General features: G+C 39.7%; 1 protein-coding gene across 1 annotated transcript; it reads left to right on the top strand.

Moving 5' to 3' along the window:
- LOC309551379 (fetuin-B-like) lies at window positions 1-27,657 on the top strand. Its single transcript, XM_082251953.1, has 7 exons — window positions 1-249; window positions 1,464-1,574; window positions 3,685-3,772; window positions 9,524-9,687; window positions 18,810-18,917; window positions 21,169-21,264; window positions 27,000-27,657. Exons 1-7 carry the CDS (start codon window positions 16-18, stop codon window positions 27,537-27,539), a joined length of 1,341 nt encoding a protein of 446 aa, XP_082108079.1. The 5' UTR covers window positions 1-15; the 3' UTR covers window positions 27,540-27,657.

The following is a 27,657-nucleotide window of genomic DNA, read 5'->3' as shown; positions in this document are numbered from 1 at the left end:
ATAAGTCATTTGTATATGCCTTGGGGAAGGATGAAGGCCTCTGTTTTACTACTTTTCTGTGTCCATGTGCTCTGCACTAGAGCAGGGCGAATCAGAGGTCCTCCAGAACCTGAACTGACATCCGTTGCTTGCAATGACACACAAGCAGAGGCTGCTGCAGATTTGTCTCTACGCCAGTTAAATGCACATCGAAAGGAGGGGTTTGCATTTGGGCTCAAGCGAATTTCCAATGTCCAAGAACAATATGATGTAAGTATGACAATGGTCAATAATGTCAGAACATGCAGATCTGTCGTAATCGGTGACCGGTTTGGTTTTTTGCTGTTCTGCATCTATAATCATGCTGGTACACTGCCAAAATAAGTTAGGCCGATCTATTTTGCACTGAAATTAAAATAGCAGTATTTCACCTATCTTCTTGAGAACCACTTGATTTTTTCATACAGTATATGCATCTATTCAGTTGTTATAGTTGAATAGGACCAGATTGCTTTACAATAGAATGAGTAGAATTTACAATACCTCCTTAGTTGTTATCCACTTGCTATGCTCTTTACACAAAGAGCATTATTTTTCTGGTACATGCATTGGAGACCAAAGCCCTCATTTCTTGTTAAAAATATTTAAATCACAATTGATTGCAACAGCCTACAAGTTTTTGCTCTTTGTAATTTATAGTTATGCGAAAATGAATAATATACACTTCTGGAGCTTGTAGCGATTACAATCCAGGCTTCACTTTTATGTGAAATTATTAGCTACAGCCAAATAAGTTAAAATAGAACACTAGATTGGGATGGAATATTTAGCACTAGTTTTGTTTAAACCATATGAAGCTTTTTTCATTTTCGATAGTATATTAACATTTATAAATAAAAATGTGCTCAGCATTAGCAAAATGTTTTTATCTTCTACAATTATCTGTATACTCAGAGGGGAACAAATTGTACAATGCACATTCTGTATATAATTATTCATCGAGAAAATCTTAAACATCAAAATCATAAAAATTCTTTAAGCAGCGTCGTATTATTTAGGTTTCACGGTGCTTATAGTATTTTAAAGTGGAACTGAATGGCCTGTTACAGCTATACTTACAGGATTAAAAAAATAATAATAATAAAACAGTGCACACATCAAAGAATGTGTAAAGATTATAGACACACATTGAAACAGTTTTCAGTTGAGATTTATTATTTAAATTTGAATTTGGATTGGTTATTTTGTATGTACTGAATTGGTGCACTATAGATTTTTGCCCAAGGCTGTGCTCTATGGTATTCTCAGTCTGAGATTTTTGGGAAATTAAATATATGGTAAGCATGATTACTGGCCTTTTAGCGTTTTCAGGGTAGATTTCCAGTTTTAGGGTGAAAGAATATTGCTTTCCATCGTTCTGTTAAACACAAAGCCATATGTTTTCTGTAGCTCAATTTCAAAGAAATGTTACTTTTGCCCTGCAGGAGGAGAATGGATCTGTATTTTACCTTACACTGGATGTGTTAGAAGCAGACTGTCATGTCCTGAGCCGGAAACTGTGGAAAGAATGTAAAGCCAAACCCCGACAGGAGGCTGTAAGTACATCAGATAGTCACAACAATTTTGCTTACTCTTTGGAGAAAATAAAGTGATTTTTAAAAGAAGGGAGCAGGTTGGTGGCTGCAAGTTGTTTTAGTGCCAGTTTATCAGAAGTTTGCCATATATCGGCCAAAAACAACTCACCTGACTAAAATATAATTGACATGGGATATATTTTTTCCTGAAAGAAAAACCTTTTTTTTTTAAAACTGTCTTTTTTTTTTTTTTTTAAGTTTCAAAAAAAAAGATCACAGAGAAGTAGTAACAAAGCAAATAAAAGAACAAGTAACATTTCCATTTAAACTGACTAAAGTCACATTGGGTGCCATCTCTTAAGTCATATAGCATTTAAATGCAGATAGTATAAAAGAATCCTGAGAGATAAACCTGAGACACTCAGTCCTATCCAGGGGGTTAATAATTGATCAAATCTATTGCATGTCAATCAAGTTTCAGTTGCGTTATCCCACATAACCCATCTGGGTATTGCACCCTATGTAGTCCATGCTAAAACAGGGGAAGGAAAGGAAGAAAATAGGAAGAAGAAGGATAGAGGAAAGAGAGAAAGTATTTGGGTACATCCGCCCGTATCTCGAATCCCACCCATATCCATAGCAGTCGGCCTATCATGACGGTCTTAAGTCGGGGAAATGTTGGCAGTAGGTATTTCCAATATATCCCATAAATTCTACACTTTATTATGGACTTCAAGGGAGTTGTTCAGAGAAGCGGTCAGGTACATCCCCCTCACATCCTGGATCCTGAAGTGTAGTTCAAACAGTGAAGGAGTCTTTTCCACTTAAGAGCGATTAAGCATTGCGCAGCAGTCAGTACATGTGCTAAGAGTTTTTTAGACAGCTTGGAAAAAGAAACAGGCGGTAGTCCCAACAACATGGTTGTGGGATGAAAAGGCACCCAGGACCCAAAGATGTAAGAGAGTGGACCATCTGCCAATAAGGGATGATCATCGGGCAAGACCAATAAATATGATATTGTGTACCTATATCTCCACTACAGCGCCAGCAATGGCGGTTGGCAGAGGGATATATGGAATGGAGCACGTCTGGGGTCAGGTACCAATGAAAGAGAATCTTGTACAGATTCTCTTTTTACAAGGTGCAAATCGAGCTCTTTGATGCTTGCGACCAAATAATTTACCAGGTTTTCAAAGGTAGCTCTTCACCCAGGTCACGCTCCCACTTCCGCATATAGGCGTGCCGAGGCCCATGAGTCGATAGGTCTGTGATTAAAATCTGGTATATGCGAGAGATCATACCCCTAGAGGCCAGGCCCTCCAAGCAAATTATTCTGAACAGATTCAGAGGGGAGAATTGGAGGTTTGGCGTAAATGATTGTGCAAAGTGGTGGATGGAAAACCTTTTAATATTACAGCTTGATCAATTAGGATAACATGGTTATTGTAGAACTGTATCTGTTTTCTAACCATAATCAAAATGAGCTTCTTGGTCATAACACCTTAAGTCAGTATAACAATATCTAATAAGAAACAGTCCCTTTGACATACTAGTCAACAGCTGCTCCTGAGCAGTATAACTAACGTAAAGAATAATTATCCTTGATAATGTAGATATCTACCAAATTTTTGCCACGGTGCTATATCTGCCACTCTACCATTACACCAAATAAATGGTTTTGTTGACCTAAAAAATGTATAGTTGTTTCATAGTGGATATCTCCACCTACCTGGGCTTCATAAGCTGAAAAGAAAACTTAAAGAGAGAAGAGTTCATTAATAAAACACAGAATCCTTCTATATAAATATTGGTGATATGAGTTTAAAATACATGCATTAAAACAAAGTCTAATATAGATACATCGGCTGCAATTGTACTATTAGAGTTTACAATAATTTGATTAGCCCAGCCTGGGATTTCTTGTGGATTAGTGATCTGCTCTCACAAACTTGTCTTTCTGCCTGTACACTAGTAAAGGGTATAAGGGATGTGTTTATTTATGTGTTTCAAGCCAAGGTGATAGTAAACATTCACTTAGCAGGTCACATATTTTTCCCAGCTTTGTAAAATAAGTTTATTTTATTTTAATAGAGATATATATATATATTAATGAACAATGTTTTTTTTTAAGGTTTTTGGACAGTGCAAGGTAATATTTCAATTTAACAAACCAAAGAGGATTGCTCACCTCCACTATTATGACTGCACTTTGACACCAGGTATAGTAAAATGTCCTACTGGGATAACAAACATATAATTTAACAAAAGGCTAAAAAAAACTCTTGAGCTGCAGAAGGTATCAAGGTGACCATCATATATGTAACTCTAAGACTAGGTTCACACATATGCAGATCAGGAACTGGCATAATTGCACCGGTTCCTTACCCACAGACAAATGCCCTGCTCTTTAGCAGACATGTGGGGGTTCCATTAATTCTTAATGGCATTCCCACACATCATAAAACACAGTGTGTTTTTGAATATAGGAAACCACATGGTGTTACAGCACCTTATGGTTTTGTGCGGCTGCCCTGTTCATTTTGGAAAAAAATTGTTGGAGTCAAATGAATGGGCTGCTGCAAACGCACCCACACAAAATGCAAATGTATGAACCTAGGCTAACAAGAGATATCAGTTTTTCTCTGTCTGTTTCCAATCTTTTCATCAATAAAGAGTTAGGCCTCATTCACATGGACACTGAGACCTGTTGTCCATGCATGGGCTGTGCATTTATGCAGCTTGAGCAGCCAGATGCTGAGTGCGGGCAGCCCATTCAAGTCTACGGGGATGCAGTGGCTGTACAGATACTTCTGCGTATGCCAATTTGACAGCCATGTGGTGGGGATGAGTGGTTCAGAATGCACGCTGTTTGTGCATTCACAGACTATGTGGCTCAGTGCCTGTGTAAATAAGGCCTTAAAGCATTTTTATGTGAATAATAAGCCAAGTATGCAGTAAACCTTTATACTTGTTTTTGCTTTTGAAATAGCAATACAAGACCTTTATTCACCCAACCAAAATTAATAATGTACAGGCGCCTAAAAGCCTTCAATAGCTTACCAGTGTCCAAAGGCACCAGCCTATAGTCCAGAGTCTATAAATATTCAGCCTGAGTCCTGTACTGTACAAATAAGATATTTCGTCATTCACCCCACTAACAGGCTTAGTTACTAAATAGGCTATAAACTTTAGAGGATAGCCATCTAAACAAACACAAACTGACCACATTCAGAATGGCAGTGACTGCGGCATCCATAGATATAAAACTTTTCCCCACTCCAGTCACAATGGATGACTGTCATTAACATCATCATCATCTTCATCATGGGAAATGCATACTGCAGACTGCCTTTGTCACAAAGCCAGGCAACTTTAGGCCCAGGGGGCAAGTACAACCCAGAGGCCCATGGTGCAGGGCCTCGTTCCCCCTCTCTCCCTCTTCCCTGCCTCCTCCCGACCCCCAACCCAGGATAAACTTCCACCCCAGGTACTCTCTTCTTACCAAGCAGGTTGGGATGGACAGCGCCTGCTGCACCAACTCTAGGTTCCTGAACTGGCCAGCAGAGAGTGCAGGGGGGAGCCGGAGTGGCTCGGTCAGGACTGGCTGGGGGAAGAGAGACTCCAGGCACTGAGCTGGTCTTTGCGCGGACATGGCATACACAATCCATGCCGGGGGGCGGCCTGCGCTCTGTTTTCATCCCGCACTCGGTAGGACACCAGCGGGGACTTTTTACTCCTCTTCACCAGGAGGCCTTTAGGCATGTCCAGTGCCAGATTAAGAACATCATGGGCCTAGTGCTGAGGATTTTGATGGGCCTTTTTGTGGAAATAACTAAATGAAAACACAAACAATTTATTATAAAAACAAATTAAATATTTTAAGGCCTCATGCACACAGGACTTTTTTTTGCTGCTTTTATACACACATAGGCATTTAGTGGCAGGAGAGTTTAGAGGCAGGAAAAAACCCACTGCCAGTGCGTTCAAGAGCAGCACCATTTTGGCGGAAAAAACACTTGACACTTGTAAAACCTCTAAACTCATGTAAATGCTAGACATGGTTAGTACTTGGGCGTTAATTCAATTCAATGGCTAGAATAAATTATGGCACCTGTAAATGCATCTAAACGCTTGTAAAAGCGCTAGACACTTTTACAAGTGGCAGCCATTTTTTTCTGCCAAAATGCTGCTGCAAAGAGGAAAAGTGTTTTCAAAATGTCCTGTGTGCCTGAGGCCTACCTACTTTTGGAAACAACATTGTTGGTGTCAAATGAATGGGCTGCTGTGCCCGTGCAAACGCACCCACACAAAATGCAGAAGTATGAACCTAGGCTAACAATAAATATCAGTTTGTAAAGCATTAGCCACTTTTACAAGTGGCAGCCATTTTTTCTGCCAAGATGCTGCTGCAAAGAGGAAAAGTGTTTTCAAAACGTCCTGTGTGCATGAGGCCTACCTACTTTTGGAAACAACATTGTTGGGGTCAAATGAATGGGCTGCTGTGCCCGTGCAAACACAACCACACAAAATGCAGAAGTATGAACCTAGGCTAACAAGAGATATCAGTTTAGGGGACTGGCGGCTGTGGCAGGTAGGGGACTGAGGATTCCTCCACAGTCCCCCACAGTCTAGGGCACTACAAGTCCCAGTATAGGAGACTGCCTTATTTCAGTTACCCACAGACGGCACTACAAGTCCCAGCATAGTGGGCTGCCATCAGTCCTCCCAAACAGCATGAGGGGATCGCAGCTGCAGCCTTCCACCCCATACACTCACTCCCTCGCTGTCATACATTGCGCACCTCCCAACTCTCCCCTTACATGGTGTCCTCTTGGCGGTCCCCCTCCAGAGTCTGAGCGGCATATCTCACTGTAGGGTGTAAGGAAGGCGATGCAAGTCTAGACAGGAGGAGGAAGGTTCATCCTTCAACTTCTGTTTTGGGGGCCGTGCAATCACATAATTGGCTGCTACAACACTAATCGATACTAGCAACCAATAATTTGGCAGGGTGGGATTTCCCAGTGTAAACTTCCATTAATACTATGGTCAGTCTGCCCTGGTCAGGAGACATGTCCCAGCACAACAAACAAGGCTGTAGATCACTCGCCAGTGGCTAGACACTTCAGGGGCTGTGGGTGGCAAGGCCAGTGTTCTGCTTAAAACTCCAACTTGTCGAAAACTCCAACGACGTTACTTCCGGTGAGTGTACACCAGGAATATTTGGATATTTTGACCACTTGATGTTTTCACAGAACACTGGTAGCCTTTTCACTCCGGTACATGCTATGATGAGTGGACATTGTTCGTTCGCCCGCTAGCTGTCGCCACCTTGGAGGTGGCCATGTTTTTAGTTACTAGCAGGCAGACTTATAATGTCCACTCATTTTAGTGTGTACTGGAGTGTATAGGCTTCTGCCTGTTCTGTGAAAACACCAAGTTGTCAAAATCTCTAATTATTCATGATGTACAGTCATTGGAAGTGACAGGATTGGAGTTCTTGGCAAGATGATGATTTCGGCAGAACACCGGATCTATAAACCAGGCATCGGCAAATGTAGCTACCGCCACCTGTGAGCACATGTACCGTCTCCCGGCCTCTCAATGTTGTCACACCGGGACAGAACTAAGAAGCTCCTGTCTGGGAGATCACTCCACTGCTCTGCCTGACAGGGAATGGGTTGGACCTATAAGAGTGCAGGAACACACTTTGAACACCGGCACCACTGCAGGCAGCTCTGCAAGTATCGTACTGTAGCAGTGGCTGGTGACAAGCTGTTTAAACTGTAATGGACCATGTAGAACAAAATGTTAGCAGCACGCTGTCGGTGCTCAGAAGCGGTGCAGCCATTTTGTGGAAAATCAGAGCAGCCTGTGGGGGTAATTGCTTCCCTGCCCCCCCCCCCCCCGGGCCCAGTCCACCCCTGGACACAGCTAAGTTTATTTAACAGATATGTAATTGGCATATATACATTTTGTAGGATTTATTTACAGGATATTAGGAGTGCAGTCTTGAAAATATTGGTTGTGGTCATAGCTAAATGTGATGTATTTAGAACAAATTATTAGCAGACTTTTTATATCTTAAATTTTACTTGAGACCCAAAAGTAGAAAATCTAGATTCTCTTGTTCAAAACTGTTGTGCATTTAGAGGCATATTACTAGAACCTTGCCTATTTTTTCACAGATAACTTATAATAATGCTAAATGTACAAGTGTTAATTTATTAAAAACTTGCTGCAGATTTCATTAACTGTACTACTTTTCATTACTCCATGATATCTTACCAAAAGGCCTTGTTTCAAGAGCGAAAAAAACAGGCATTCGCTTTACATTATTGAAGCTTTTCAAAGGCTTTGCAAATCCAGTACATGATCTGTAAGAACAAATTGAACAGTCTAGTACACACATAAAATTCAGAAGGTGTTTGCATTGCGTTGTTTTTTATCTTGCAGACAATTTTTAACATTAAAAATTGGAAAGCTTGCTGAAGTCCTTAATTAAAGTCCTAAGCATGAAAGTGTATGTAAATCCTAACAAAAGGCCAGCTTCTCAAATATGCAATGCGGTTATGTATGTTATCACAGCACACAACCAAAAATGTGGCATGGTGTCATTCATTATCAATGCCACGACAATGCACTTAACCAATGCACTTTCATCTTTGTTGTAGTGCACTACAAGGCACTACCTGTGCCGCATCAGTAAATTTTTAGTTGCTTTGGTAGCTTATTTAAATTATTTGGCTGCTTTAAGGTGAGACATTTAAAAAGCATAGCACATGTGTGAATGAGCCCTTATTTTTACCTTCTAGTCCAGGGATCCTCAAACTACGGCCCTCCAGCTGTTGCAGAACTACACATCTCATGAGGCTTTGTAAAACTCTGACATTCAAAGACATGACCAGGCATGATGGGAATTGTAGTCCCTGAACAAGTGAAGGGCCATAGTTTGAAGACCCCTGTTCTAGTCTGTTAATTATACCATTAAAAGCATTTTTTTTTTATCTCTGTTTGACATTTAAAATAAATATCTGTTGATCCTAGCAAAAACCTAGACCTCTGCTCTATGCCTTTGTCAGAGACTAATCAATCCTCTCAGTATACTACAAAACACCTACCCTCAGTGTGCTGGAATTAGGTAGGGGAGGTACTGTAGTTTACCAAAAATAAAGCTGAGCAGGGCTGACAACATTCATTCCAATTTTAGTCCAACAAAGGTACCGTGTTGTCAGCCCACAAGGGGAAATCTTTTGGCAGTTGAATGCATTTCTGTTAGGATCATCAGGTCATTTATGGTACAAAAGCACAAGGCATGGGAAAATGTGCATGTATTACAAAGATATAACTGCATTTATTTATTTATTTATTTTGCCCTAACATATACTTGAATTTGTTTCCTTAAAAGAAAACTAACAAGACATTCTGAAAGCTTTACAAGCACCTCTTAAACTTGTAAAAAATATTATTGATTGCATTCCAGGGCAAAGTTGATTGTGTTCTATGCAGAGCTGCACCCGATTTTGCACTCTTTTGTTTTAGTAAATCAACCCCTATATGTGGTTCCCAAGAGTTTTAACACATGTTCCTTTTTTTTTTTTTTTAAAGGTGTTTATTTATTTTCTTTTTCACATTACATTATCCAGAAGCTTAACACATTTTACAAGGGCAAATGTATAAGAAAATGATAATGACAATGACCCTTAAGAGGCCAATAGTTAACAAAAGTAATGATATAATAGGTTTGTTTCCCCGTAGAAGATCACGTGAGAGATAGTACCTGGGATAATAAAGCTACAGTATTTCGGCTGGACTACACCGAGCCCTACACATGTTTCTTTTTAACACCCATGTGGACTTCACAGTAAATCACTGTATTTGATCATTGTCATTCTTGTTATAATCATTATGGTTTGCTCCAGTTAAAAGGGATGATCGAAATGATGGTTTGTATTTTTTCCTCTGTCAATCAGCTGCTCGAGGTGAGGTTTTTGGCTGTCCTGGCTGTCTCTTCTCTAAACCACTTAATGACACCAACTATGTTGAAGTTGCAAAGAAGAGTCTGCTTAAATTCAACAGTGAGAGCAACATCAACAAATACTTTCTTCTTGGAAATATCACAAAGGCTGCAGATCAGGTAAGGATGACTACTAAAAGACAATAATCCAACAATAAATTGTTGCTAAATTATCATTTGTATTTTAGAATTTAAAAAGAATTTTCACCACTGCCTGTGACATGATTTCTGATGTGTAATCATCAAAAGCAGGTTGGGGTCATAGGTCCTGACTATCTTTAATTGTTTTGGAGATTGAAATAACCAGCAAGCCATGTTCAAAGAGCAACTGTGCTCTTTTCACTAAATTTTACCAAATTTTAATCTGAAGGGAAAATACCGTGTGAGCACATATGATAAGGTATTTTTGCATTGTTTGCCTAAAAGTATTTATTGATGCAAAAAAAAAAATGTGGTCCATTTAATCTAGGTCTATGTATCTGTCTAGTCTATATTTGTCCAAAGCATGTTTGAAGCCATTTACTGTTGACTGACTCACTACCTTTTCAGAAAAATAGTACTTTGTAAGATTATTTTTTTAACTTAGCTTCCGTTATTTATAAATATGAATCTTGTGCTATCATGGGTTTGTATTTACTAGATAAATAAAAATTCTTCCCTGATGCAGCAAGTACAGTAATCTGTTACCTTATACTGTTAGTCAGAAAATAGTTATGGGGGGGGGGGGGTACTGGGCTTCAAGGATACAAATACATATAATAAGCTGATATATTTCTTAAATATAGCTTATATAATTGTATATACCAAGGGGAAGGGTTGTTGATGTGTTAAATCCAAAATATAATTAAATATTCTTATGAGTATTAGATAATTCAAGAAAAGCCTTTTCACTTAAATAGTAAAAATATATGTGCAAACGTGCATTCCTTATGTGCAAATATGCAAAAATTACAGTGCTACAAAAAAGATATCCCGTGGTGAATATGAGGGAATATACAGTGGGTACGGAAAGTATTCAGACCCCCTTAAATTTTTCACTCTTTGTTATATTGCAGCCAATTGCTAAAATCATTTAAGTTCATTCTTCTTCCTCATGAATGTACACATAGCACCCCATACTGACAGAAAAACACAGAATTGTTGACATTGTTGCAGATTTATTAAAAAAGAAAAACTGAAATATCACATGGTCCTAAGTATTCAGACCCTTTGCTGTGACACTCATATATTTAACTCAGGTGCTTTCCATTTCTTCTGATCATCCTTGAGATGGTTCTACACCTTCATTTGAGTCCAGCTGTGTTTGATTATACTGATTGGACTTGATTAGGAAAGCCACACACCTGTCTATATAAGACCTTCCAGATCACAATGCATGTCAGAGCAAATGAGAATCATGAGGTCAAAGGAACTGCCTGAAGAGCTCAGAGACAGAATTGTGGCAAGGCACAGATCTGGCCAAGGTTACAAAAAGATTTCTGCTGCACTTAAGGTTCCTAAGAGCACAGTGGCCTCCATAATCCTCAAATGGAAGACGTTTGGGACGACCAGAACCCTTCCTAGAGCTGGCCGTCCGGCCAAACTGAGCTATCGGGGGAGAAGAGCCTTGGTGAGAGAGGTAAAGAAGAACCCAAAGATCACTGTGGCTGAGCTCCAGAGATGCAGTCAGGAGATGGGAGAAAGTTGTAGAAAATCAACCATCACTGCAGCCCTCCACCAGTCGGGGCTTTATGGCAGAGTGGCCCGACGGAAGCCTCTCCTCAGTGTAAGACACATGAAAGCCCGCATGGAGTTTGTTAAAAAAACACCTGAAGGACTCCAAGATGGTGAGAAATAAGATTCTCTGGTCTGATGAGACCAAAATAGAACTTTTTGGCCTTAATTCTAAGCGGTATGTGTGGAGAAAACCAGGCACTGCTCATCACCTGTCCAATACAGTCCCAACAGTGAAGGATGGTGGTGGCAGCATCATGCTGTGGGGGTGTTTTTCAGCTGCAGGGACAGGACGACTGGTTGCAATCGAGGGAAAGATGAATGCGGCCAAGTACAGGGATATCCTGGACAAAAACCTTCTCCAGAGTGCTCTGGACCTTTAGACTGGGCCGAAGGTTTACCTTCCAACAAGACAATGACCCTAAGCACACAGCTAAAATAATGAAGGAGTGGCTTCACAACAACTCCGTGACTGTTCTTGAATGGCCCAGCCAGAGCCCTGACTTAAACCCAATTGAGCATCTCAGGAGAGACCTAAAAATGGCTGTCCACCAACGTTTACCATCCAACCTGACAGAACTGGAGAGGATCTGCAAGGAGGAATGGCAGAGGATCCCCAAATCCAGGTGTGAAAGACTTGTTGCATCTTTCCCAAAAAGACTCCTGGCTGTATTAGATCAAAAGGGGGCTTCTACTAAATACTGAGCAAAGGGTCTGAATACTTAGGACCATGTGATATTTCAGTTTTTCTTTTTTAATAAATCTGCAACAATGTCAACAATTCTGTGTTTTTCTGTCAGTATGGGGTGCTATGTGTACATTCATGAGGAAGAAGAATGAACTTAAATGATTTTAGCAAATGGCTGCAATATAACAAAGAGTGAAAAATTTAAGGGGGTCTGAATACTTTCTGTACCCACTGTATAGTATATATGCAGTGCCAGTGAGTAAATGAAAAACAACTAAAAGTAAAAATGAATGGTGTTATAAATACCCATATATAAAGTGCAAATGCTTAAATAGGTGCTGGAAAATATTATCTCCCATGTGGATTTATATATTATAATATTAATCACTGAAAAAATATATGCTAAATTGTCCAATCAATAAGTGATGATTCAAAACAGATTGTCCAATTGATTGTGATAATTCCCAAATATGCTTCTTGAATTCGATCTTCCTTAGTTTACTCCTTTCACCTCAAAACACGTTACGTCACGGTACCACGTGACTTCCTCAGGGTGACGTAATGCCTAGGGCGTACACCAAAGGCAAACCGGAAGTGACATTACGGGACGGAGTGTTCGGGTCCCGCGGCAGACAGCCAAGCAGATTTTCTCAGTCTTAAATGTGAGTTGTTATTTTTTTTTAAAATAAAAATCTTAAGCTACTACACAATGATGGCCCCTTTATTTCAATGAGCCGCATAAGGTCGACATAAAGAGCAACCCCCCAGATCGAGTAAGGAAAGGAAAGGAAAGGAACCCTATACAAGGGAATTCCACAAATTATCTTGCTACCCAGAAGAAAGTAAGGAGTGGAGGAGACACAGGATCCAGGCTTATTAAACACAGGCGTATTTGTTACTACCTTGAGGTGAGCAGTTAGAGCACATAGAAGTGCCAACACTGAAGAGCACTCAGGTCACTGTTTTGAGGTGAAAGGAGTAAACTAAGGAAGATCGAATTCAAGAAGCACATTTTGGGAATTATCACAATCAACTGGACACTCTGAGCACAAGTTGTTTTGAATCATCACTTATTGATTGGACAATTTAGCATATATTTTTTCAGTGATTAATATTATAATATATAAATCCACATGGGAGATAATATTTTCTAGCACCTATTTAAGCATTTGCACTTTATATATATATATGGGTATTTAAAACACCATTCATTTTTACTTTTAGTTGTTTTTCATTTACTCACTGGCACTGCATATATACTATATATTTCCTCATATTCACCACGGGATATCTTTTTGGTAGCACTGTAATTATTGCATATTTGCACATAAGGAATGCACGTTTGCACATATATTTTTACTATTTTAAGTGATAAGGCTTTTTGTGAATTATCTAATACTAATAATATTTAATTATATTTTGGATTTAACACATCAACAACTCTCCCCCTTGGTATATACAATAATATAATTATATAAGCTATATTTAAGAAATATATCAGCTTACTATATGTATTTGTATCCTTGAAGCGCAGTACCCCCCCTATAACTATTAGCTTCAGTTAGTTTGAGGTCACATTCCTGTGTTCTTGATCTTGATTTCATATTGAAAATAATGCCCTCTGGAACGTTATTCACCCCCTTTATGAATTCATTTTATATTATAGATAATATATTATATATTATTCATACATATTAAGTTCCTGAAGTCTCTCTTGATATGCTTTATCCCCCAGGCCTTTCACCATTTTTGTTACCTGTCTCTGGACTTGTTCTATCAAATCAATATATTTTTGTATATGGGGTCTCAAGAACTGGCCACAGTATTCCAAATGAGGCCTCACTAAAGCTCTATATAGAGAAATCAGAACTGCTTTCCTCTTGCTGTTGACCCCTCTAGTGATGCATCCTAGAATTCTTTTTGCTTTTTACACTGGCTGACCACACTGCTCATTTTGCAATCATCTGAAATAAGTACCCCCAAATATTTTTTTCAATGGTGCACTCTGTCAAGGAATTATTTTTCCCTAGGTGCATTATTTTACATTTACAAACATTGAACTGCAGTCTCCATTGCTTTGATCAATCTTCCAGCAATGCCAAATAATATTCCATGTTACAAACATCTCCAGGAATATCAACCCTATTGCACACCTTTGTTACATCAGCAAAAAACAAAACAAAAAAACAAAAACATACCTTACCCAACAATCCTTTTAGTTTTTATCACTTACATATGCATTAAATAGAACAGGACCCAGTACAGAGCCTTGTCATACCACAACCACACTCTGGTATCTATCCTTTATCCAACTGCATATCCACTGAACCACCCAAGGGTTAAGTCCTAGCTTGTACAACTTTTTTATTAGATTATTATGAGGAACTGTATCAGATTAGTCTGGCATGATCTGTCCTCAGTAAAGCCATGTTGCTTTGGGTCCAGCAAGCTGTGTATTTTTAAGTGATCAACGATCCTTCTTTTCAGGAGTGATTCCATTAACTTGACTACACTTGATGTTAAACTCAATGGCCTGTAATTGCCAGCTCCAACCTTTCAATTCATTTTTTGGGAATTCCACAGTTTCAGCAAAATTTGTCCTTTTGAAATCTAAAACGTTTGCTTTTCTACGCGATTTTTCAGTTCTTGTTTTAATATCAAACCAAAGACATTGGTGTTTACTAGCACCAAGGCTTTTTTTCAGCGGGAACGCGGGGGGAACGCAGTTTCGGCACCTCCAGCAGTGAATGTATGTAATGGCAAGGGGTGCTGGAGGGTCTGTTAATTCTGGCTGCTGGGGGGCTCTATTGTTCCAGGATGGGGATCTATTTTTGCATGATGGAGGTCATTGTTGCTGCTGGGGGGGGGCTTATGTTACTGGTGGGGTTTAGTTGTTGCTGGAAGGGATCTACTGTTGAGAGAGGGGTCTGTTCTTGCTGGCTGTTGGGTGATCTATTGTTGCTGGAGAGCATCTATTTTTGTGGCCCCGGCTCGTTCCCCAGCAAGTCCGTGCGTGTGACCGGAGGACCCGATGTCCGCCGGTCACTCGCCGATCGTCGGTGCAGAGGGAGAAAGTCAGGCGGCTGATGTAAACAAGCCATCTGTCATTCTCCCCTGTGTAGAAACAGTGATCATACGGTTCTACTATGTAGGACCGTTGATCACTGTTCCTACACTTCAAGCCACAGCCAATCACAGTAAGAATCATGCCCCTAGGGACACACACCACCCCTCCCTCTCAAATAAAGTTAACCCCTTCACTACCAGTGTCATTTTGCAGTAACAGTGCATATGTATAGCACTGATTACTGCAGTAATGTCACTGGTAACCCCAAAAGTGTCAAAAATGTCAGTCAAGGGTCCAATCTGTCCGCCGCAATGTCGCAGTACCGCAAAAAAAAACGCAGATCGCCGCCATTATGCGTTAAAAAAAAACACCAAAAATGACAGAAATCTTTCCCTTAGTTAGTAAACGCAATAACTTTTGCGCAAACCAATCAAAATATTCTTTTTGTGATTTTTTTTACAAAACATATGTAGCAGAAAACAAATTGGCCAAAAATGTTAAAAATTTTTGATTTTTACATTTTTTTTGGGGGGAATTTCATATAAAAAAATGTGAAAAATATTGTTGTTTTTGCAAAATTTACGCTCTTTTTTTGTTTATAGGGCAAAAAGTAAAAATCGCACAGGTGATCAAATACCACCAAAAGAAAGCTCTGTTTGTGGGAAAAAAGGACATCAAATTCGTTTAGCATCGCACGACCGCGCAATTGTCCGTTAAAGTCACGCAGTAAAAAATCACAAGAAACCCCCTGGTCAGGAAGGGGGTAAAATCTTTCGGGGCTTAAGTGGTTAATGTAGATTAATGTTAGCATTACGCTATTCTTGACATATATTGCTGCTATACATTTGACATGCTTGCTCTCCAATTTTTTGTTATATTAATACTTTTAGAGAGTTATAGAACATACATTAGAGGCAGGGAAAATTAGCCAGTACCAACCTCTGTCTAATTAATGACTTATCTAATTACTAATAATGTACCTATGTTTATAAAAAAAAAAAAATATATATATATATTTATATATATATACGGTGCCTTGCGAAAGTATTCGGCCCCCTTGAACTTTTCGACCTTTGCCACATTTCAGGCTTCAAACATAAAGATATAAAACTGTAATTTTTTGTGAAGAATCAACAGCAAGTGGGACACAATCATGAAGTGGAACGAAATTTATTGGATATTTCAAACTTTTTTAACAAATAAAAAACTAAAAAATTGGGCGTGCAAAATTATTCAGCCCCCTTAAGTTAATACTTTGTAGCGCCACCTTTTGCTGCGATTACAGCTGTAAGTCGCTTGGGGTATGTCTCTATCAGTTTTGCACATCGAGAGACTGAAATTTTTGCCCATTCCTCCATGCAAAACAGCTCGAGCTCAGTGAGGTTGGATGGAGAGTGTTTGTGAACAGCAGTTTTCAGTTCTTTCCACAGATTCTCGATTGGATTCAGGTCTGGACTTTGACTTGGCCATTCTAACACCTGGATATGTTTATTTGTGAACCATTCCATTGTAGACTTTGCTTTATGTTTTGGATCATTGTCTTGTTGGAAGACAAATCTCCGTCCCAGTCTCAGGTCTTTTGCAGACTCCATCAGGTTTTCTTCCAGAATGGTCCTGTATTTGGCTCCATCCATCTTCCCATCAATTTTAATCATCTTCCCTGTCTCTGCTGAAGAAAAGCAGGCCCAAACCATGATGCTGCCACCACCATGTTTGACAGTGGGGATGGTGTATTCAGGGTGATGAGCTGTGTTGCTTTTACGCCAAACATAACGTTTTGCATTGTTGCCAAAAAGTTTGATTTTGGTTTCATCTGACCAGAGCACCTTCTTCCACATGTTTGGTGTGTCTCCCAGGTGGCTTGTGGCAAACTTTAAACGACACTTTTTTTGGATATCTTTAAGAAATGTCTGTCTTTCTTCTTGCCACTCTTCCATAAAGGCCAGATTTGTGCAGTATACGACTGATTGTTGTCCTATGGACAGAGTCTCCCACCTCAGCTGTAGATCTCTGCAGTTCATCCAGAGTGATCATGGGCCTCTTGGCTGCATCTCTGATCTCCTCTCTTCTCCTTGTATGAGCTGAAAGTTTAGAGGGACGGCCAGGTCTTTGCAGATTTGCAGTGGTCTGATACTCCTTCCATTTCAATATTATCGCTTGCACAGTGCTCCTTGGGATGTTTAAAGCTTGGGAAATCTTTTTGTATCCAAATCCAGCTTTAAACTTCTCCACAACAGTATCTTGGACCTGCCTGGTGGGTTCCTTGTTCTTCATGATGCTCTCTGCGCTTTAAACGGACCTCTGAGACTATCACAGTGCAGCTGCATTTATACGGAGACTTGATTACACACAGGTGGGTTCTATTTATCATCATTAGTCATTTAGGTCAACATTGGATCATTCAGAGATCCTTACTGAACTTCTGGAGAGAGTTTGCTGCACTGAAAGTAAAGGGGCTGAATAATTTTGCACGCCCAATTTTTCAGTTTTTTGTTAACAAAGTTTGAAATATCCAATAAATTTCGTTCCACTTCACGATTGTGTCCCACTTGTTGTTGATTTTTCACAAAAAATGACATTTTTATATCTTTATGTTTGAAGCCTGAAATGTGGCAAAAGGTCAAAAAGTTCAAGGGGGCCAAATACTTTCTCAAGGCACTGTGTATATATATATATATATATATATATATATATATATATATATATATATATACATACATACACACACAGTATACTGTATACATGTAAATATATATAGATATATATCTATATATATCTTTACAGTACCGGCACTTTAATCTCACTGCCGCCACAGTAAAAGAGAGAAGTGCAGTGTGGAAGCATTTTTCCTATGGCAGAGCCAGTCAGAGGGAAATCTTCTCCATCTCCCTGCCGGCACACAGAGCGATAATGCTAAGGCAAGCCATAGACTATATAATTTTACACGTTCAGTGTTGATGGGAAAATCTCTTCCTCAGTGCTATTGTATAGATCAGAATACAATGATTACTGCCAGCTGCTATAGCCATCGACAGTGATCGCATACAAAAATCCTACAGGCTTCAGCTGTACTGAAGTCAATCGATGGATCAGCTTTAGTACAAACAGCCTGGCCATAGATGGACTAAATCTTGGCCAGTCCCTGCTGAACTGGCTGGGATTTGATCCATCTTTTTCTGGATCAATGCGCACAGGATGATTAGGGTGTGCCTAGGCACATCCAGCACACTCTGTGCACACATCTATGCTGCTTAATGCCCCGTACACACGTGCAGATTATCTGAAGACTTTTGTCTTCAGATTTACCTTTTCTATGTAGTGCAAGGGCCTGCCGGATTGCATACAAATTGAAAGTGTTTAGGTTTGACCTCATATTATATGGTTTTGGTAAGTCTGCAGACAAAAGTCTTCAGATAATCTGTACGTGTGTACGGGGCTTTAGTAATACTTTCTTGTAAAACATGTTTTCTCAGCATCCTATAGACAAGAAGGCATGACTTATTTTTTTAGCTTGATCAATGGAAATTGTAAAATATAGTTTTATTGTAAAAAAAAAATTCTAATTTTATTTTATAACATGTTCCTATGTATAATGACACTAAAATTTGTTTTGGTAAAAAAGCATGGTAACATTATTTACAATTAAAATCAATATTTTTTATTTTTTTATTTTCTGTATGCCCAAAGTCCAGAACTGGTCAAACCTTGCAAGAAATTACTTTAAGACCAGTACTTAAATAAATTATTGATTTTGTCCATGTTGAAAATTTCTAGGTAGTTGCCGGAAAAGCCTATCACATAGAATACACCATTCAGGAATCTACCTGTAATAAATCAGCTGAAGACCTTTCCCAGTGTGAGCCCCTGGATTGTGAATTTGCCGTAAGTACTAAGCAATGCTGTAAATATATTGTAGTAAAAATCCAGCTGGGATTTCCTCAAAGCGATATTAAACCCAAAACCCGAAAATTGCACATATATATATTGCAGCCTACCAATTGTTAGATGTGGTGGCTGCATCAGTTTTCTTGTATTAGGCATTTTTTTCCTCTATTTTCACTTGGTGATCCAGCAAGTAACATACCTCCTGTATCAGAGTGCCCCCACTTTGGATGAATGAACACAGGGGCATCTTTGGACAGCAGCATTGTCAGTCTGGGAGGAGGGGAGTGTTACATGTACTAGCAGATTTAGAAACATTTGGAAATTCAAGCCAAGTTTTAGCTTATACGTTATAAGCAGTTACAGAAACAGTTTTTTTTTCCTTTTGGGATAAAGGTTTTACATAAATAAATAAAAGCTGCTCATTGTAAGCTCCCCTGCAGGTGTTAAATGGTTTACATTATTACATTCTGCTAGAGAGCTTGTTCTTTAAAAAAAACAACAACAGACTTACTAGCCAGATCACCAGATGAAAATAGAAGAAAGAAAGCCTAAAAAAGCCATCACATCTAAGAATTGGCAAACTGCAATATAATAAATGTTTGCTTTTGGGTTTAATACCACTTTAAATCCTTGGCCTGTAAGTATGCTTCCCTGGCAAACCCAGCAGTCCTTGTGTAAATGACAACTTAAGTGACAACTAACTTGAATGGAGTAGAGAGGGAGTAAAACAAAGATAATATGTTCTGTGGGTGGATGCGGATAAAAGGAACCTGTTGCTTTGCATGGGTAAATCAGGTTCACATCAATGCTGGATACACATCCTGGCAGCTAGGTTGAACGTCCATGGCTCCCTCTTCCCCTATCGGGATCTTAAGGGGGAGTGCGGTCACAGTAGAATCCTTATGCTGTATCTATCTTTACACAATGTGAGTTTGACCATTGTAGTGGTTTCAACTTTACCATATTAAAGCCGAGTTACACTAGGGTGGTTTTGCGCTCTCTTCTTTTGTGTTTTTGTCTAAGTCTGTGGGGAACAACAAATGCTAGATTGTTTTTTTGTATGACTACGTGTTCGAATGTTTCCACATCTCAAGGACTGTTCAAGCCATGTTTTTTTCAAAATATTTAAGACTGACTCACACTTTTGTGTAGCAGTAATAGACATGTTATTGAGTGCTTAAACACAATGCATAGTAGTTCTGGTTAGTGCAATTCATTTTGAATGGCATCCCAACACAACTTTCCCTGTGCATGCAGCAATGTATGGCAACACAAAATGGAGCATTTTTCTTACTTAAAAAGTTCACAACTGCATAAACCTCGTAAAAAATTACTTTAAAACCAGTGGTAAGAAGAATCTGGTCTACAAAATATTTAGAGCTGTATTTTTGCAGCCTTTCTTTTGTGCCAATACCACCCGGAATGCCAGGTGTGGTATCGCTGGAGGATGTACTTATTCTTTATCTGCTTTAGGCCCCTTTCACACTATTCGTTCATCAGACGGAGTCCGTTTTTCTCAGCAGGGGATCGAGCCGCCGATCCCCGGTTGAGCAGTAGGAGGACAGCTGTGTCTCCGTGCTGTGTGCGGAGACACAGCTGTCAGCTCCTCATGCATCTCTATGGGGGAAATCGGATGGGAACGGACCGTCAGTCCATTCTCATCCGATCCCATCCGATACGCTGGACGGATAGAAAATAGGGTTTGCATCCGTCCAGATTTGACGGATTGGGTCGGATGTCAGCGGACATGTTTCCAATGCCATCCGATGCCCCATAGGAATGCATGGGGGGACCGTTCAGATCCGCCAAAAAAACGAACAGGCGGATCTGAACGGTCCGCCTGTGTGAAAGGGGCCTTATAGTCAAATGGTCAAAACAAGCATAAAGCTTTGCACGTCTTTTGTTTTGATACATCTGGAAAGTATTTAGCAGAAAGTTCAATTAAGCTTTAAATGTATTCTAATTTTTTTTTTGTTACAAATCTCCTCTTTACATGGAAGTGAGTAGTTAATTTTTGCTTTTGTGAATTCTAGCTGTCATGCCAAAAACATTTTCTACTACAAACCTTTACACACAACAGTAGTTAAAAAGGATGATCATTTTTCTATTTGTACACTGGAAGATACAGCATTTAGCTTACACCCCATTTTGTTAATAAAAAAAATGTTGTTGGATCAATGGGTTGTATTGGGATATACCAAAATGTATGGTATCTGCATACTTAAAGACATACTTTTTCTTTCCATAGCACACTGGTTATTGTAAGGCTGTAGCTGTAGCACACTGGAGTACACCAGATGATAAGGTTGTGAAAACCATCTCCTGTGATATATTTGAACCAGAGGTATGAGATTTGACTTTTATTTTGATTAATTACCATAGAACTATCATCTTGTGTATTAGGGCTATTGGCGTTAAAGATACACAAAAGGTGCAACTGGAATGTGAAAACAACCAGTTGTGACTGGGCTTATGAAAGAACTTTTATATTTAGTATTAAAAAACTTCTTATAACTGTACTTACTCATAAAAAAACTTACATGTGCTTTTTTTTCAGCTTTGCCTAATTTGTATTAGTCCTAAATTTAAGGTAGCGGTGACCTGAGATCTAACATTTGCTTTGTAGTCACCTGCCTGACCTTACTATCTGCCAGCTTCAGGGATTGCATAAAATATCAATTTACAGGCCAGGAGCTGTTTACAGATTCTCTTAGCTGCTGTTATTTTAGTATGTAATGGACCTCCAAAACAGAGTGATATTCTATGAAGTTAGGTAGTTTACAGGGCAGCATTAAAACACTGCTCCCTGATTCTCAATTTAAAGTGTCTAACAACAAAAAATGAAGCCTTCATTTTTAAATAACAAGAGTGACTATTCACATTCTCGTCAAATTACTTTATTATTTTTTAATTTATAACAAAGATTGACAAATTGAGTACAATATTCAAATAGCAATAAAGCAAAACATATTGATTTATGAACAGGATGGGTACATTACAATGTAAAAATGTAACAAGTAGAGCAATGAAAAAAACAATAAAGTATTACATCGAAAGCATTAGAAAATTTCATCAGAAGGAAAAAAATAAGCTAGTGACTATTGGTTCATTTTGCAAGAGCAGTAATTAGGAGATCAATCTAACAGGTTTATATTAAAAACAGAAGAGATATGTTTATAAGTAGCACACAATATTAAAAGAAAGGTGGAAAACAAAATATAGGAGTAGATAGAGAGAAGAGGGTAGAAAAAAGGGGGGAAGGGAATGGGGGGGGGGGGGAATTACAAGTGATGATGCGATCCCATATGAATAGAAAGTATAGTCAAGGCAAACAGAGTAGAATTACCAAGGCAATAATAGTGTGTAATCAAAGTCTGAAGGTAAGCAATGCTTAACCCAAGGAAGCCAGGGTTTTTAAAATTGACTGATTCAATCTCTTTTGATTCCTTCCATTTTAGCACGAATAAGAGCTTTATTAGTTCTGTGTATGGTTTCAGCTAGAATTAAATATTGAGTTTTCCATGCCTTAGCAATGGTTTTTTTTGCGGCTGTTAGGAGCTGTAAAAGAAGACAAAATTGATTCTGTGTGATCCCATCAGGTTTTAGGTTTAATAGGACTGTAGAAGGATTGGGCTTTACAGGTGTATCAAAGATTTTGGAGGGTAAATCAAAAACTGCCTTCCAGAATTTTTTTCGGCAATTGGGCAATCCCACCAAATATGAATTTGAGTACCAGACTCTGAACAGCGAAAACAAGCTCAAGGGTAGTCAGAAGCATATTTTGATATTCTAGTGGTGACCAAATACCAACGGGTTAGCACCTTAAAGTTAGTTTCCACAACAACAACATTAGAAGAAGCAGACTTAGTGGCGGACCATATGCTAGACAATTCAGATGCATAAAAATAAATGAGAGATTAAGGGACTATTCACATTCTCATATAAGCCCAGTTTCATTGGAACATTATAGATGTCCAAAGGGTAGTGTTGGTATGTCATCGTTAGTCACCATTAGACCATTTCTAACCATTTTTGTATACTATGGTAGATGCCGAAAATTTACATACAGTAGTGTGCTATCACTATGGTAGAGTATTCTATCCATTGATCACTGAAGAAATGGAAATTAGGTGTAGCGCTAGGTATGTAAAAAACTGCAACTAATGTCCATATCCAAGAGGAAAGACAAATTCAAAGAAAGAGTGTCCAGGTGTTCATATCTCCTTTGCACGGTATAGGGACCAACACCAACACCAAAAAAGGGAAGCCTCTTACAAGACCAGATTGACCCTCATCACAGGAATCAATATAGGCAGGAAATTCCATAGGCAAATGGTATGGACATGAGATCCTCCACAGTTCACCTGCAATCGCTTTTCTGGGTGCCAGATAATGATGTCCTCAGATCATGTAAAGAGAGACACTCCTCATAGTGTAGTATGTTTAGACAGATGTTTATTAAACAATAGTAGGCAACTTACATGTTTAAATACAGCAGAAGGCATTTCAAGACCATAACCGCAGAGTTGTATAACCAACAAGATGGCCACCACGTCCTCCGCTGGTGTACACGTCACCAAGGGAGGAGCCAACAACGTGTGACGTGTACACCAGTGGAGGTGCCTTTAGCAAATCAACCCCTAAGTGTCACTATGTGAACTTTAACAAAAGTAAAAAAAAAAATGCAGTGCAGATGGCACTACATGTCACTGCACTGCAGCATAACACACTGCACTGCTATGCTGAGCAAAGAATAAAGGGTTTATTTACTAAAGGCAAATCAACTGTGCACTACAAGTGTACTGCAAGTGCACTTGGAATCTCAGTTGCTGTAGATCTAAAGAGGACATTCAAGGAAAGAAAAAAAAAAAGCATGTTTGCTTGCGCATGATTGGATGATAGAAATCAGCAGAGCTTCCCCTCATTTCAGAGCTTGTATGTATTGGGTTGGTACCTCAGGCCAAGTTAGATGGGATTTTTGAAGCAAATGAAATTAATACAAGATATAAAATAAATTGTTAAATACAACAATTTATTTTATATCTTGTATAAATTTCATTTACCTCAAAAGTCCCATCTAAGTTGGCCTGAGGTACCAACCCAATACATACAATTTACTCAGGGACGAAGGCAGACACTTATACTTACAAGCCCATTAGAGATCAGAATCAACCCTCATTTCAGAGCTTGCCCTCAGATCTACAGTAACTGCACTTCCAAGTTCACTTGCAGTGCACTTCTAGTCAGGGCCGGTGCTAGACTAATTTACGCCCTAGGCAAGACCAGCTACTTGCGCCCCCCCCCCCCAAAAAAAAAGGGAAAAAAAAAAGGGAAATGGTTAAAAACTCCCCTATGTCATACCCAGTGACCCTGATCTGATGTTTCCTCCATGTTATGCTCTTATACCTAGTGACCCCCCATATTCCTCCATGTCACACCCAGGGACCCCGTGTTCCTCCATGTCATGCTGTCATACCCAGTGACCCCAATGTTCCTCCATGTCACACCCAGGGACCCTGTGTTCCTCCATGTCATGCTGTCATACCCAGTGACCCCAATGTTCCTCTATGTCAGACCCTGATGTTCCTCCATGTCACACCTGGGGACCCTGATGTTCCTCCATGTCACACCTGGGGACCCTAATGTTTCTCTGTGTCACATCTGGGGACCCCATTCCCCCATGGCACACCCAGGGACCCCAATTCCTCATGGCTCACCTGGTGACCCCGAACCCCTGTTACACCTGGTGACCCCTATCCCCCATGTCACACCTGGTGACTCCGATTCCCCATGGCACACCTGATGACCCTGATTCCCTTTCATACCAGGGATGCTCCATGTAACACCCAGGGACCCCAATTCTCTGTTCTGGGCACACTCACTGGGCGGTATGAAGAGAGTGGCCGCACTCTGCCCTCCTTCACTGTGATCCTGCTGATTCCTTCTCCCAGGACACTCCTCTCCTGGACCACAGTGCTCATCACAGCTCCAACTGTCTCCTGGTGGAGGGAAAAGCAGCAGTCAGAGAGCTCCACACTTATTTCATCGCCAACCTCCTCAGACCCTTCCGGTGCCTCGTCGCTTCTGCTCCAGTAAAGGTTCAGCCCTCCGATGCCGAGCTCGGGCTCAGGTTCAGCTCTCCTCAGCTCCCTGCTTAATACCGACCCAGGGAAATGGAACGGCTGCCCATCAGCTCAGTGCCGAGAGTCACTTCCTGCCCAGGGTTAAAGCCGCTCAGCTCAAGCCGAAGAGGATCATCATTCAGGCAGCACGCTGGTGGACTCACTTCCTGCCTCTTTGGGCCCCCTAACAGTGGTGGAAAGCCAGGGCCTGGTAGTTCTGCACTGCCCAAGACACCTGGCATCTTCCACTTCCCCTTCTTCCTCCCCCACGGCCGCCCCTCCCCTCAGCTCACAAGGATCATTCATGATGGAAAGAGAGTGCCAACTCATGGCTGCGCCCCTAGGTGGCAATGCGCCCTAGGCGGCTGCCTAGTTTGCCTAGTGGAAGCACCGGCCCTGCTTCTAGTGCACAGTGGATTTGCCTTTAGCAAATCAACCCCTAAGTGTCATTATTTGATCTTTAACAAAAGCAAAAAAAAATGATCAAGCATTAAACAGTACAATGAGCAGGAACAAGCATTACACTGTTCCCTGACGGATTTCACACTGACAGCCAATGAGAGAAAACAGGACTAGTCCCAGTAACTATGTAAAACCATCAGCATGCGGATGCCTGATCTCTGAAGGCACTGATGTAGCTTGAACAGGTCCGAGATACTACCCCCTGTGGAATTACAGTTACATAGTTAGTCTGGTTGAAAAAAGATACAAGTAACACAATAAAGTAATGGCTCATAATTAAGGCCTGATGGCCGAAACGTGTTGGCTTTTTTGACTGTTGTTCACCTACATAAAATTATGTTTTAGCCAACTGACATGGCACCAGCCTTTCTCTATTTTTTGCACGGATTGATGCAGCTTGGTCTTGTTCATTATAACACAAATATTAAAAAATAATTGCCTTTGTGCAGAGCCAAAGAAAATTAAGATAACACACACACACACATATGGCAGCAAGTAAATCCTTCCTAAGTTTAATGTAAAAATAGTAAAATCACAGTATTTGAATAATGTGCCACCATTAAGAAATCTAGAGAAACACAAGGACAGATTTTTTTTTTTTTCCAATGTGTGTAATAAATTAGCCACTGTTAAAAAAGAACATTTCTGTATGTGTTTAAAAAATGCTCTTTAGCACTTTTGTGTCAATTCTGAGGTTAATTTTTGTTGCTAAATTAGTGCTCAAAGCTATGACACAACTAAGAATATAGGTGTACAGCTGCTATTTGATCACACTATTAAAAAAAAACTAAAGCTATCACTTTGGTCATAAATCAAACTCAAAGATTAATGCTAACATTAGCGCTAACAATAAAAGTGCTCATTTTTGATATGCAATTGCATTGAAGTGTATGTATAACCAAAAGTGTATGTATAATCCCTGCCAGTTTATTTTTGCTGTATGTAAACCATTGGGGAAACTTTCTTTCATTTCCTATTCTAAACACAGAACATGAAAGTAGGAAATTGCCCAAAGTGAGTAAAATTCCCCTCTTAGACAGCTGCCCCCAGAACAGGGGTTCTCAGTGGAAGATTTCTTCTTACCTTTTATTCTAGGGTCAAATTTTACATTTTGGATAGTCTCTCTCTCTCTCTGTTTTGGTGATTGGTGATTTTTTTCCCATTCTGCCTGTGGGCTGAACAGAAAAATACATATGTGTATGGCCAGCTTTAGATTGTGTCATTTTCTTACATATGACTATATACTCTTGCCCAAAATACTGAACCTAATCAACTACAATGACAGCAATGAGACAGACCTAGAATCATGTCAGAGAATTTAGAGAATGTCAGGTTCAGTGTTAGCATTGATAGATTTCCTATAAACAGAATTTGGAACGCATGTGCAGGCTAGAAAATAATAGTTCCTTCATTTTGACTGTGTAGACAAGTCATCCCAGAAAAGCAGCATACATACCAGTTTATTACTAACATGTATATCTTTTTAAATATTTAGGCTGCTATTGATGAAGAGCAAAATCATCAGGCTGGACATGCTGAAGATAAACCAGGCAGTGGTAAAACGAATGGAAAGAGTGATAGGGGAAAAGGAAAGAAGCATGGGCATAAATATGGACATGGACATAGACATGGACATGGCCATGGCCATAAGTATGACCACAAGCATGACCATGATCACAGTGAGAGCCATGAGCATGAACACGAGCATGACCATGAACATCTTCACAATTATGAGCATCATCATTCCCCATCCAGAGGAGGTCATGGCCCAAAATCAGAAACTCCCAAAACAAAAGGCACTGTTACATATCTTACTGGCGATGAAACCTCTGCTGCTTCAGGGGCTGAAAAGAAAAAAGAAAAAGGAGAAAAACCACACAAAGGAGGCAAAGGAAATCCACATAAATCATTCATTAGAGCTTTTCCTGACAAAGCTTCAACATCAGATCAGTGTCCCGGAGAGCCCAAGAAATTTCCAGTTGAAGATCTTCCTATTATAGAAGCACCACAGGACCCAACTAAAATCCCAAAATAGACACACATAACAGGCGATTTGTTTAAATAAATAGTTCTATAATGTTCTATGTTTTTATATAACCTATTTTGCCTGCTTTTGGAATTAAATAATTAGACACAGTAAAGCCTCAAATGAT

Source organism: Pelophylax lessonae, assembly GCF_965119305.1.
Source record: "Pelophylax lessonae genome assembly, chromosome: 3".
Classification (NCBI taxonomy): Eukaryota; Metazoa; Chordata; class Amphibia; order Anura; family Ranidae; genus Pelophylax; species Pelophylax lessonae.
This window is presented reverse-complemented; position numbering and strand designations above follow the sequence as displayed.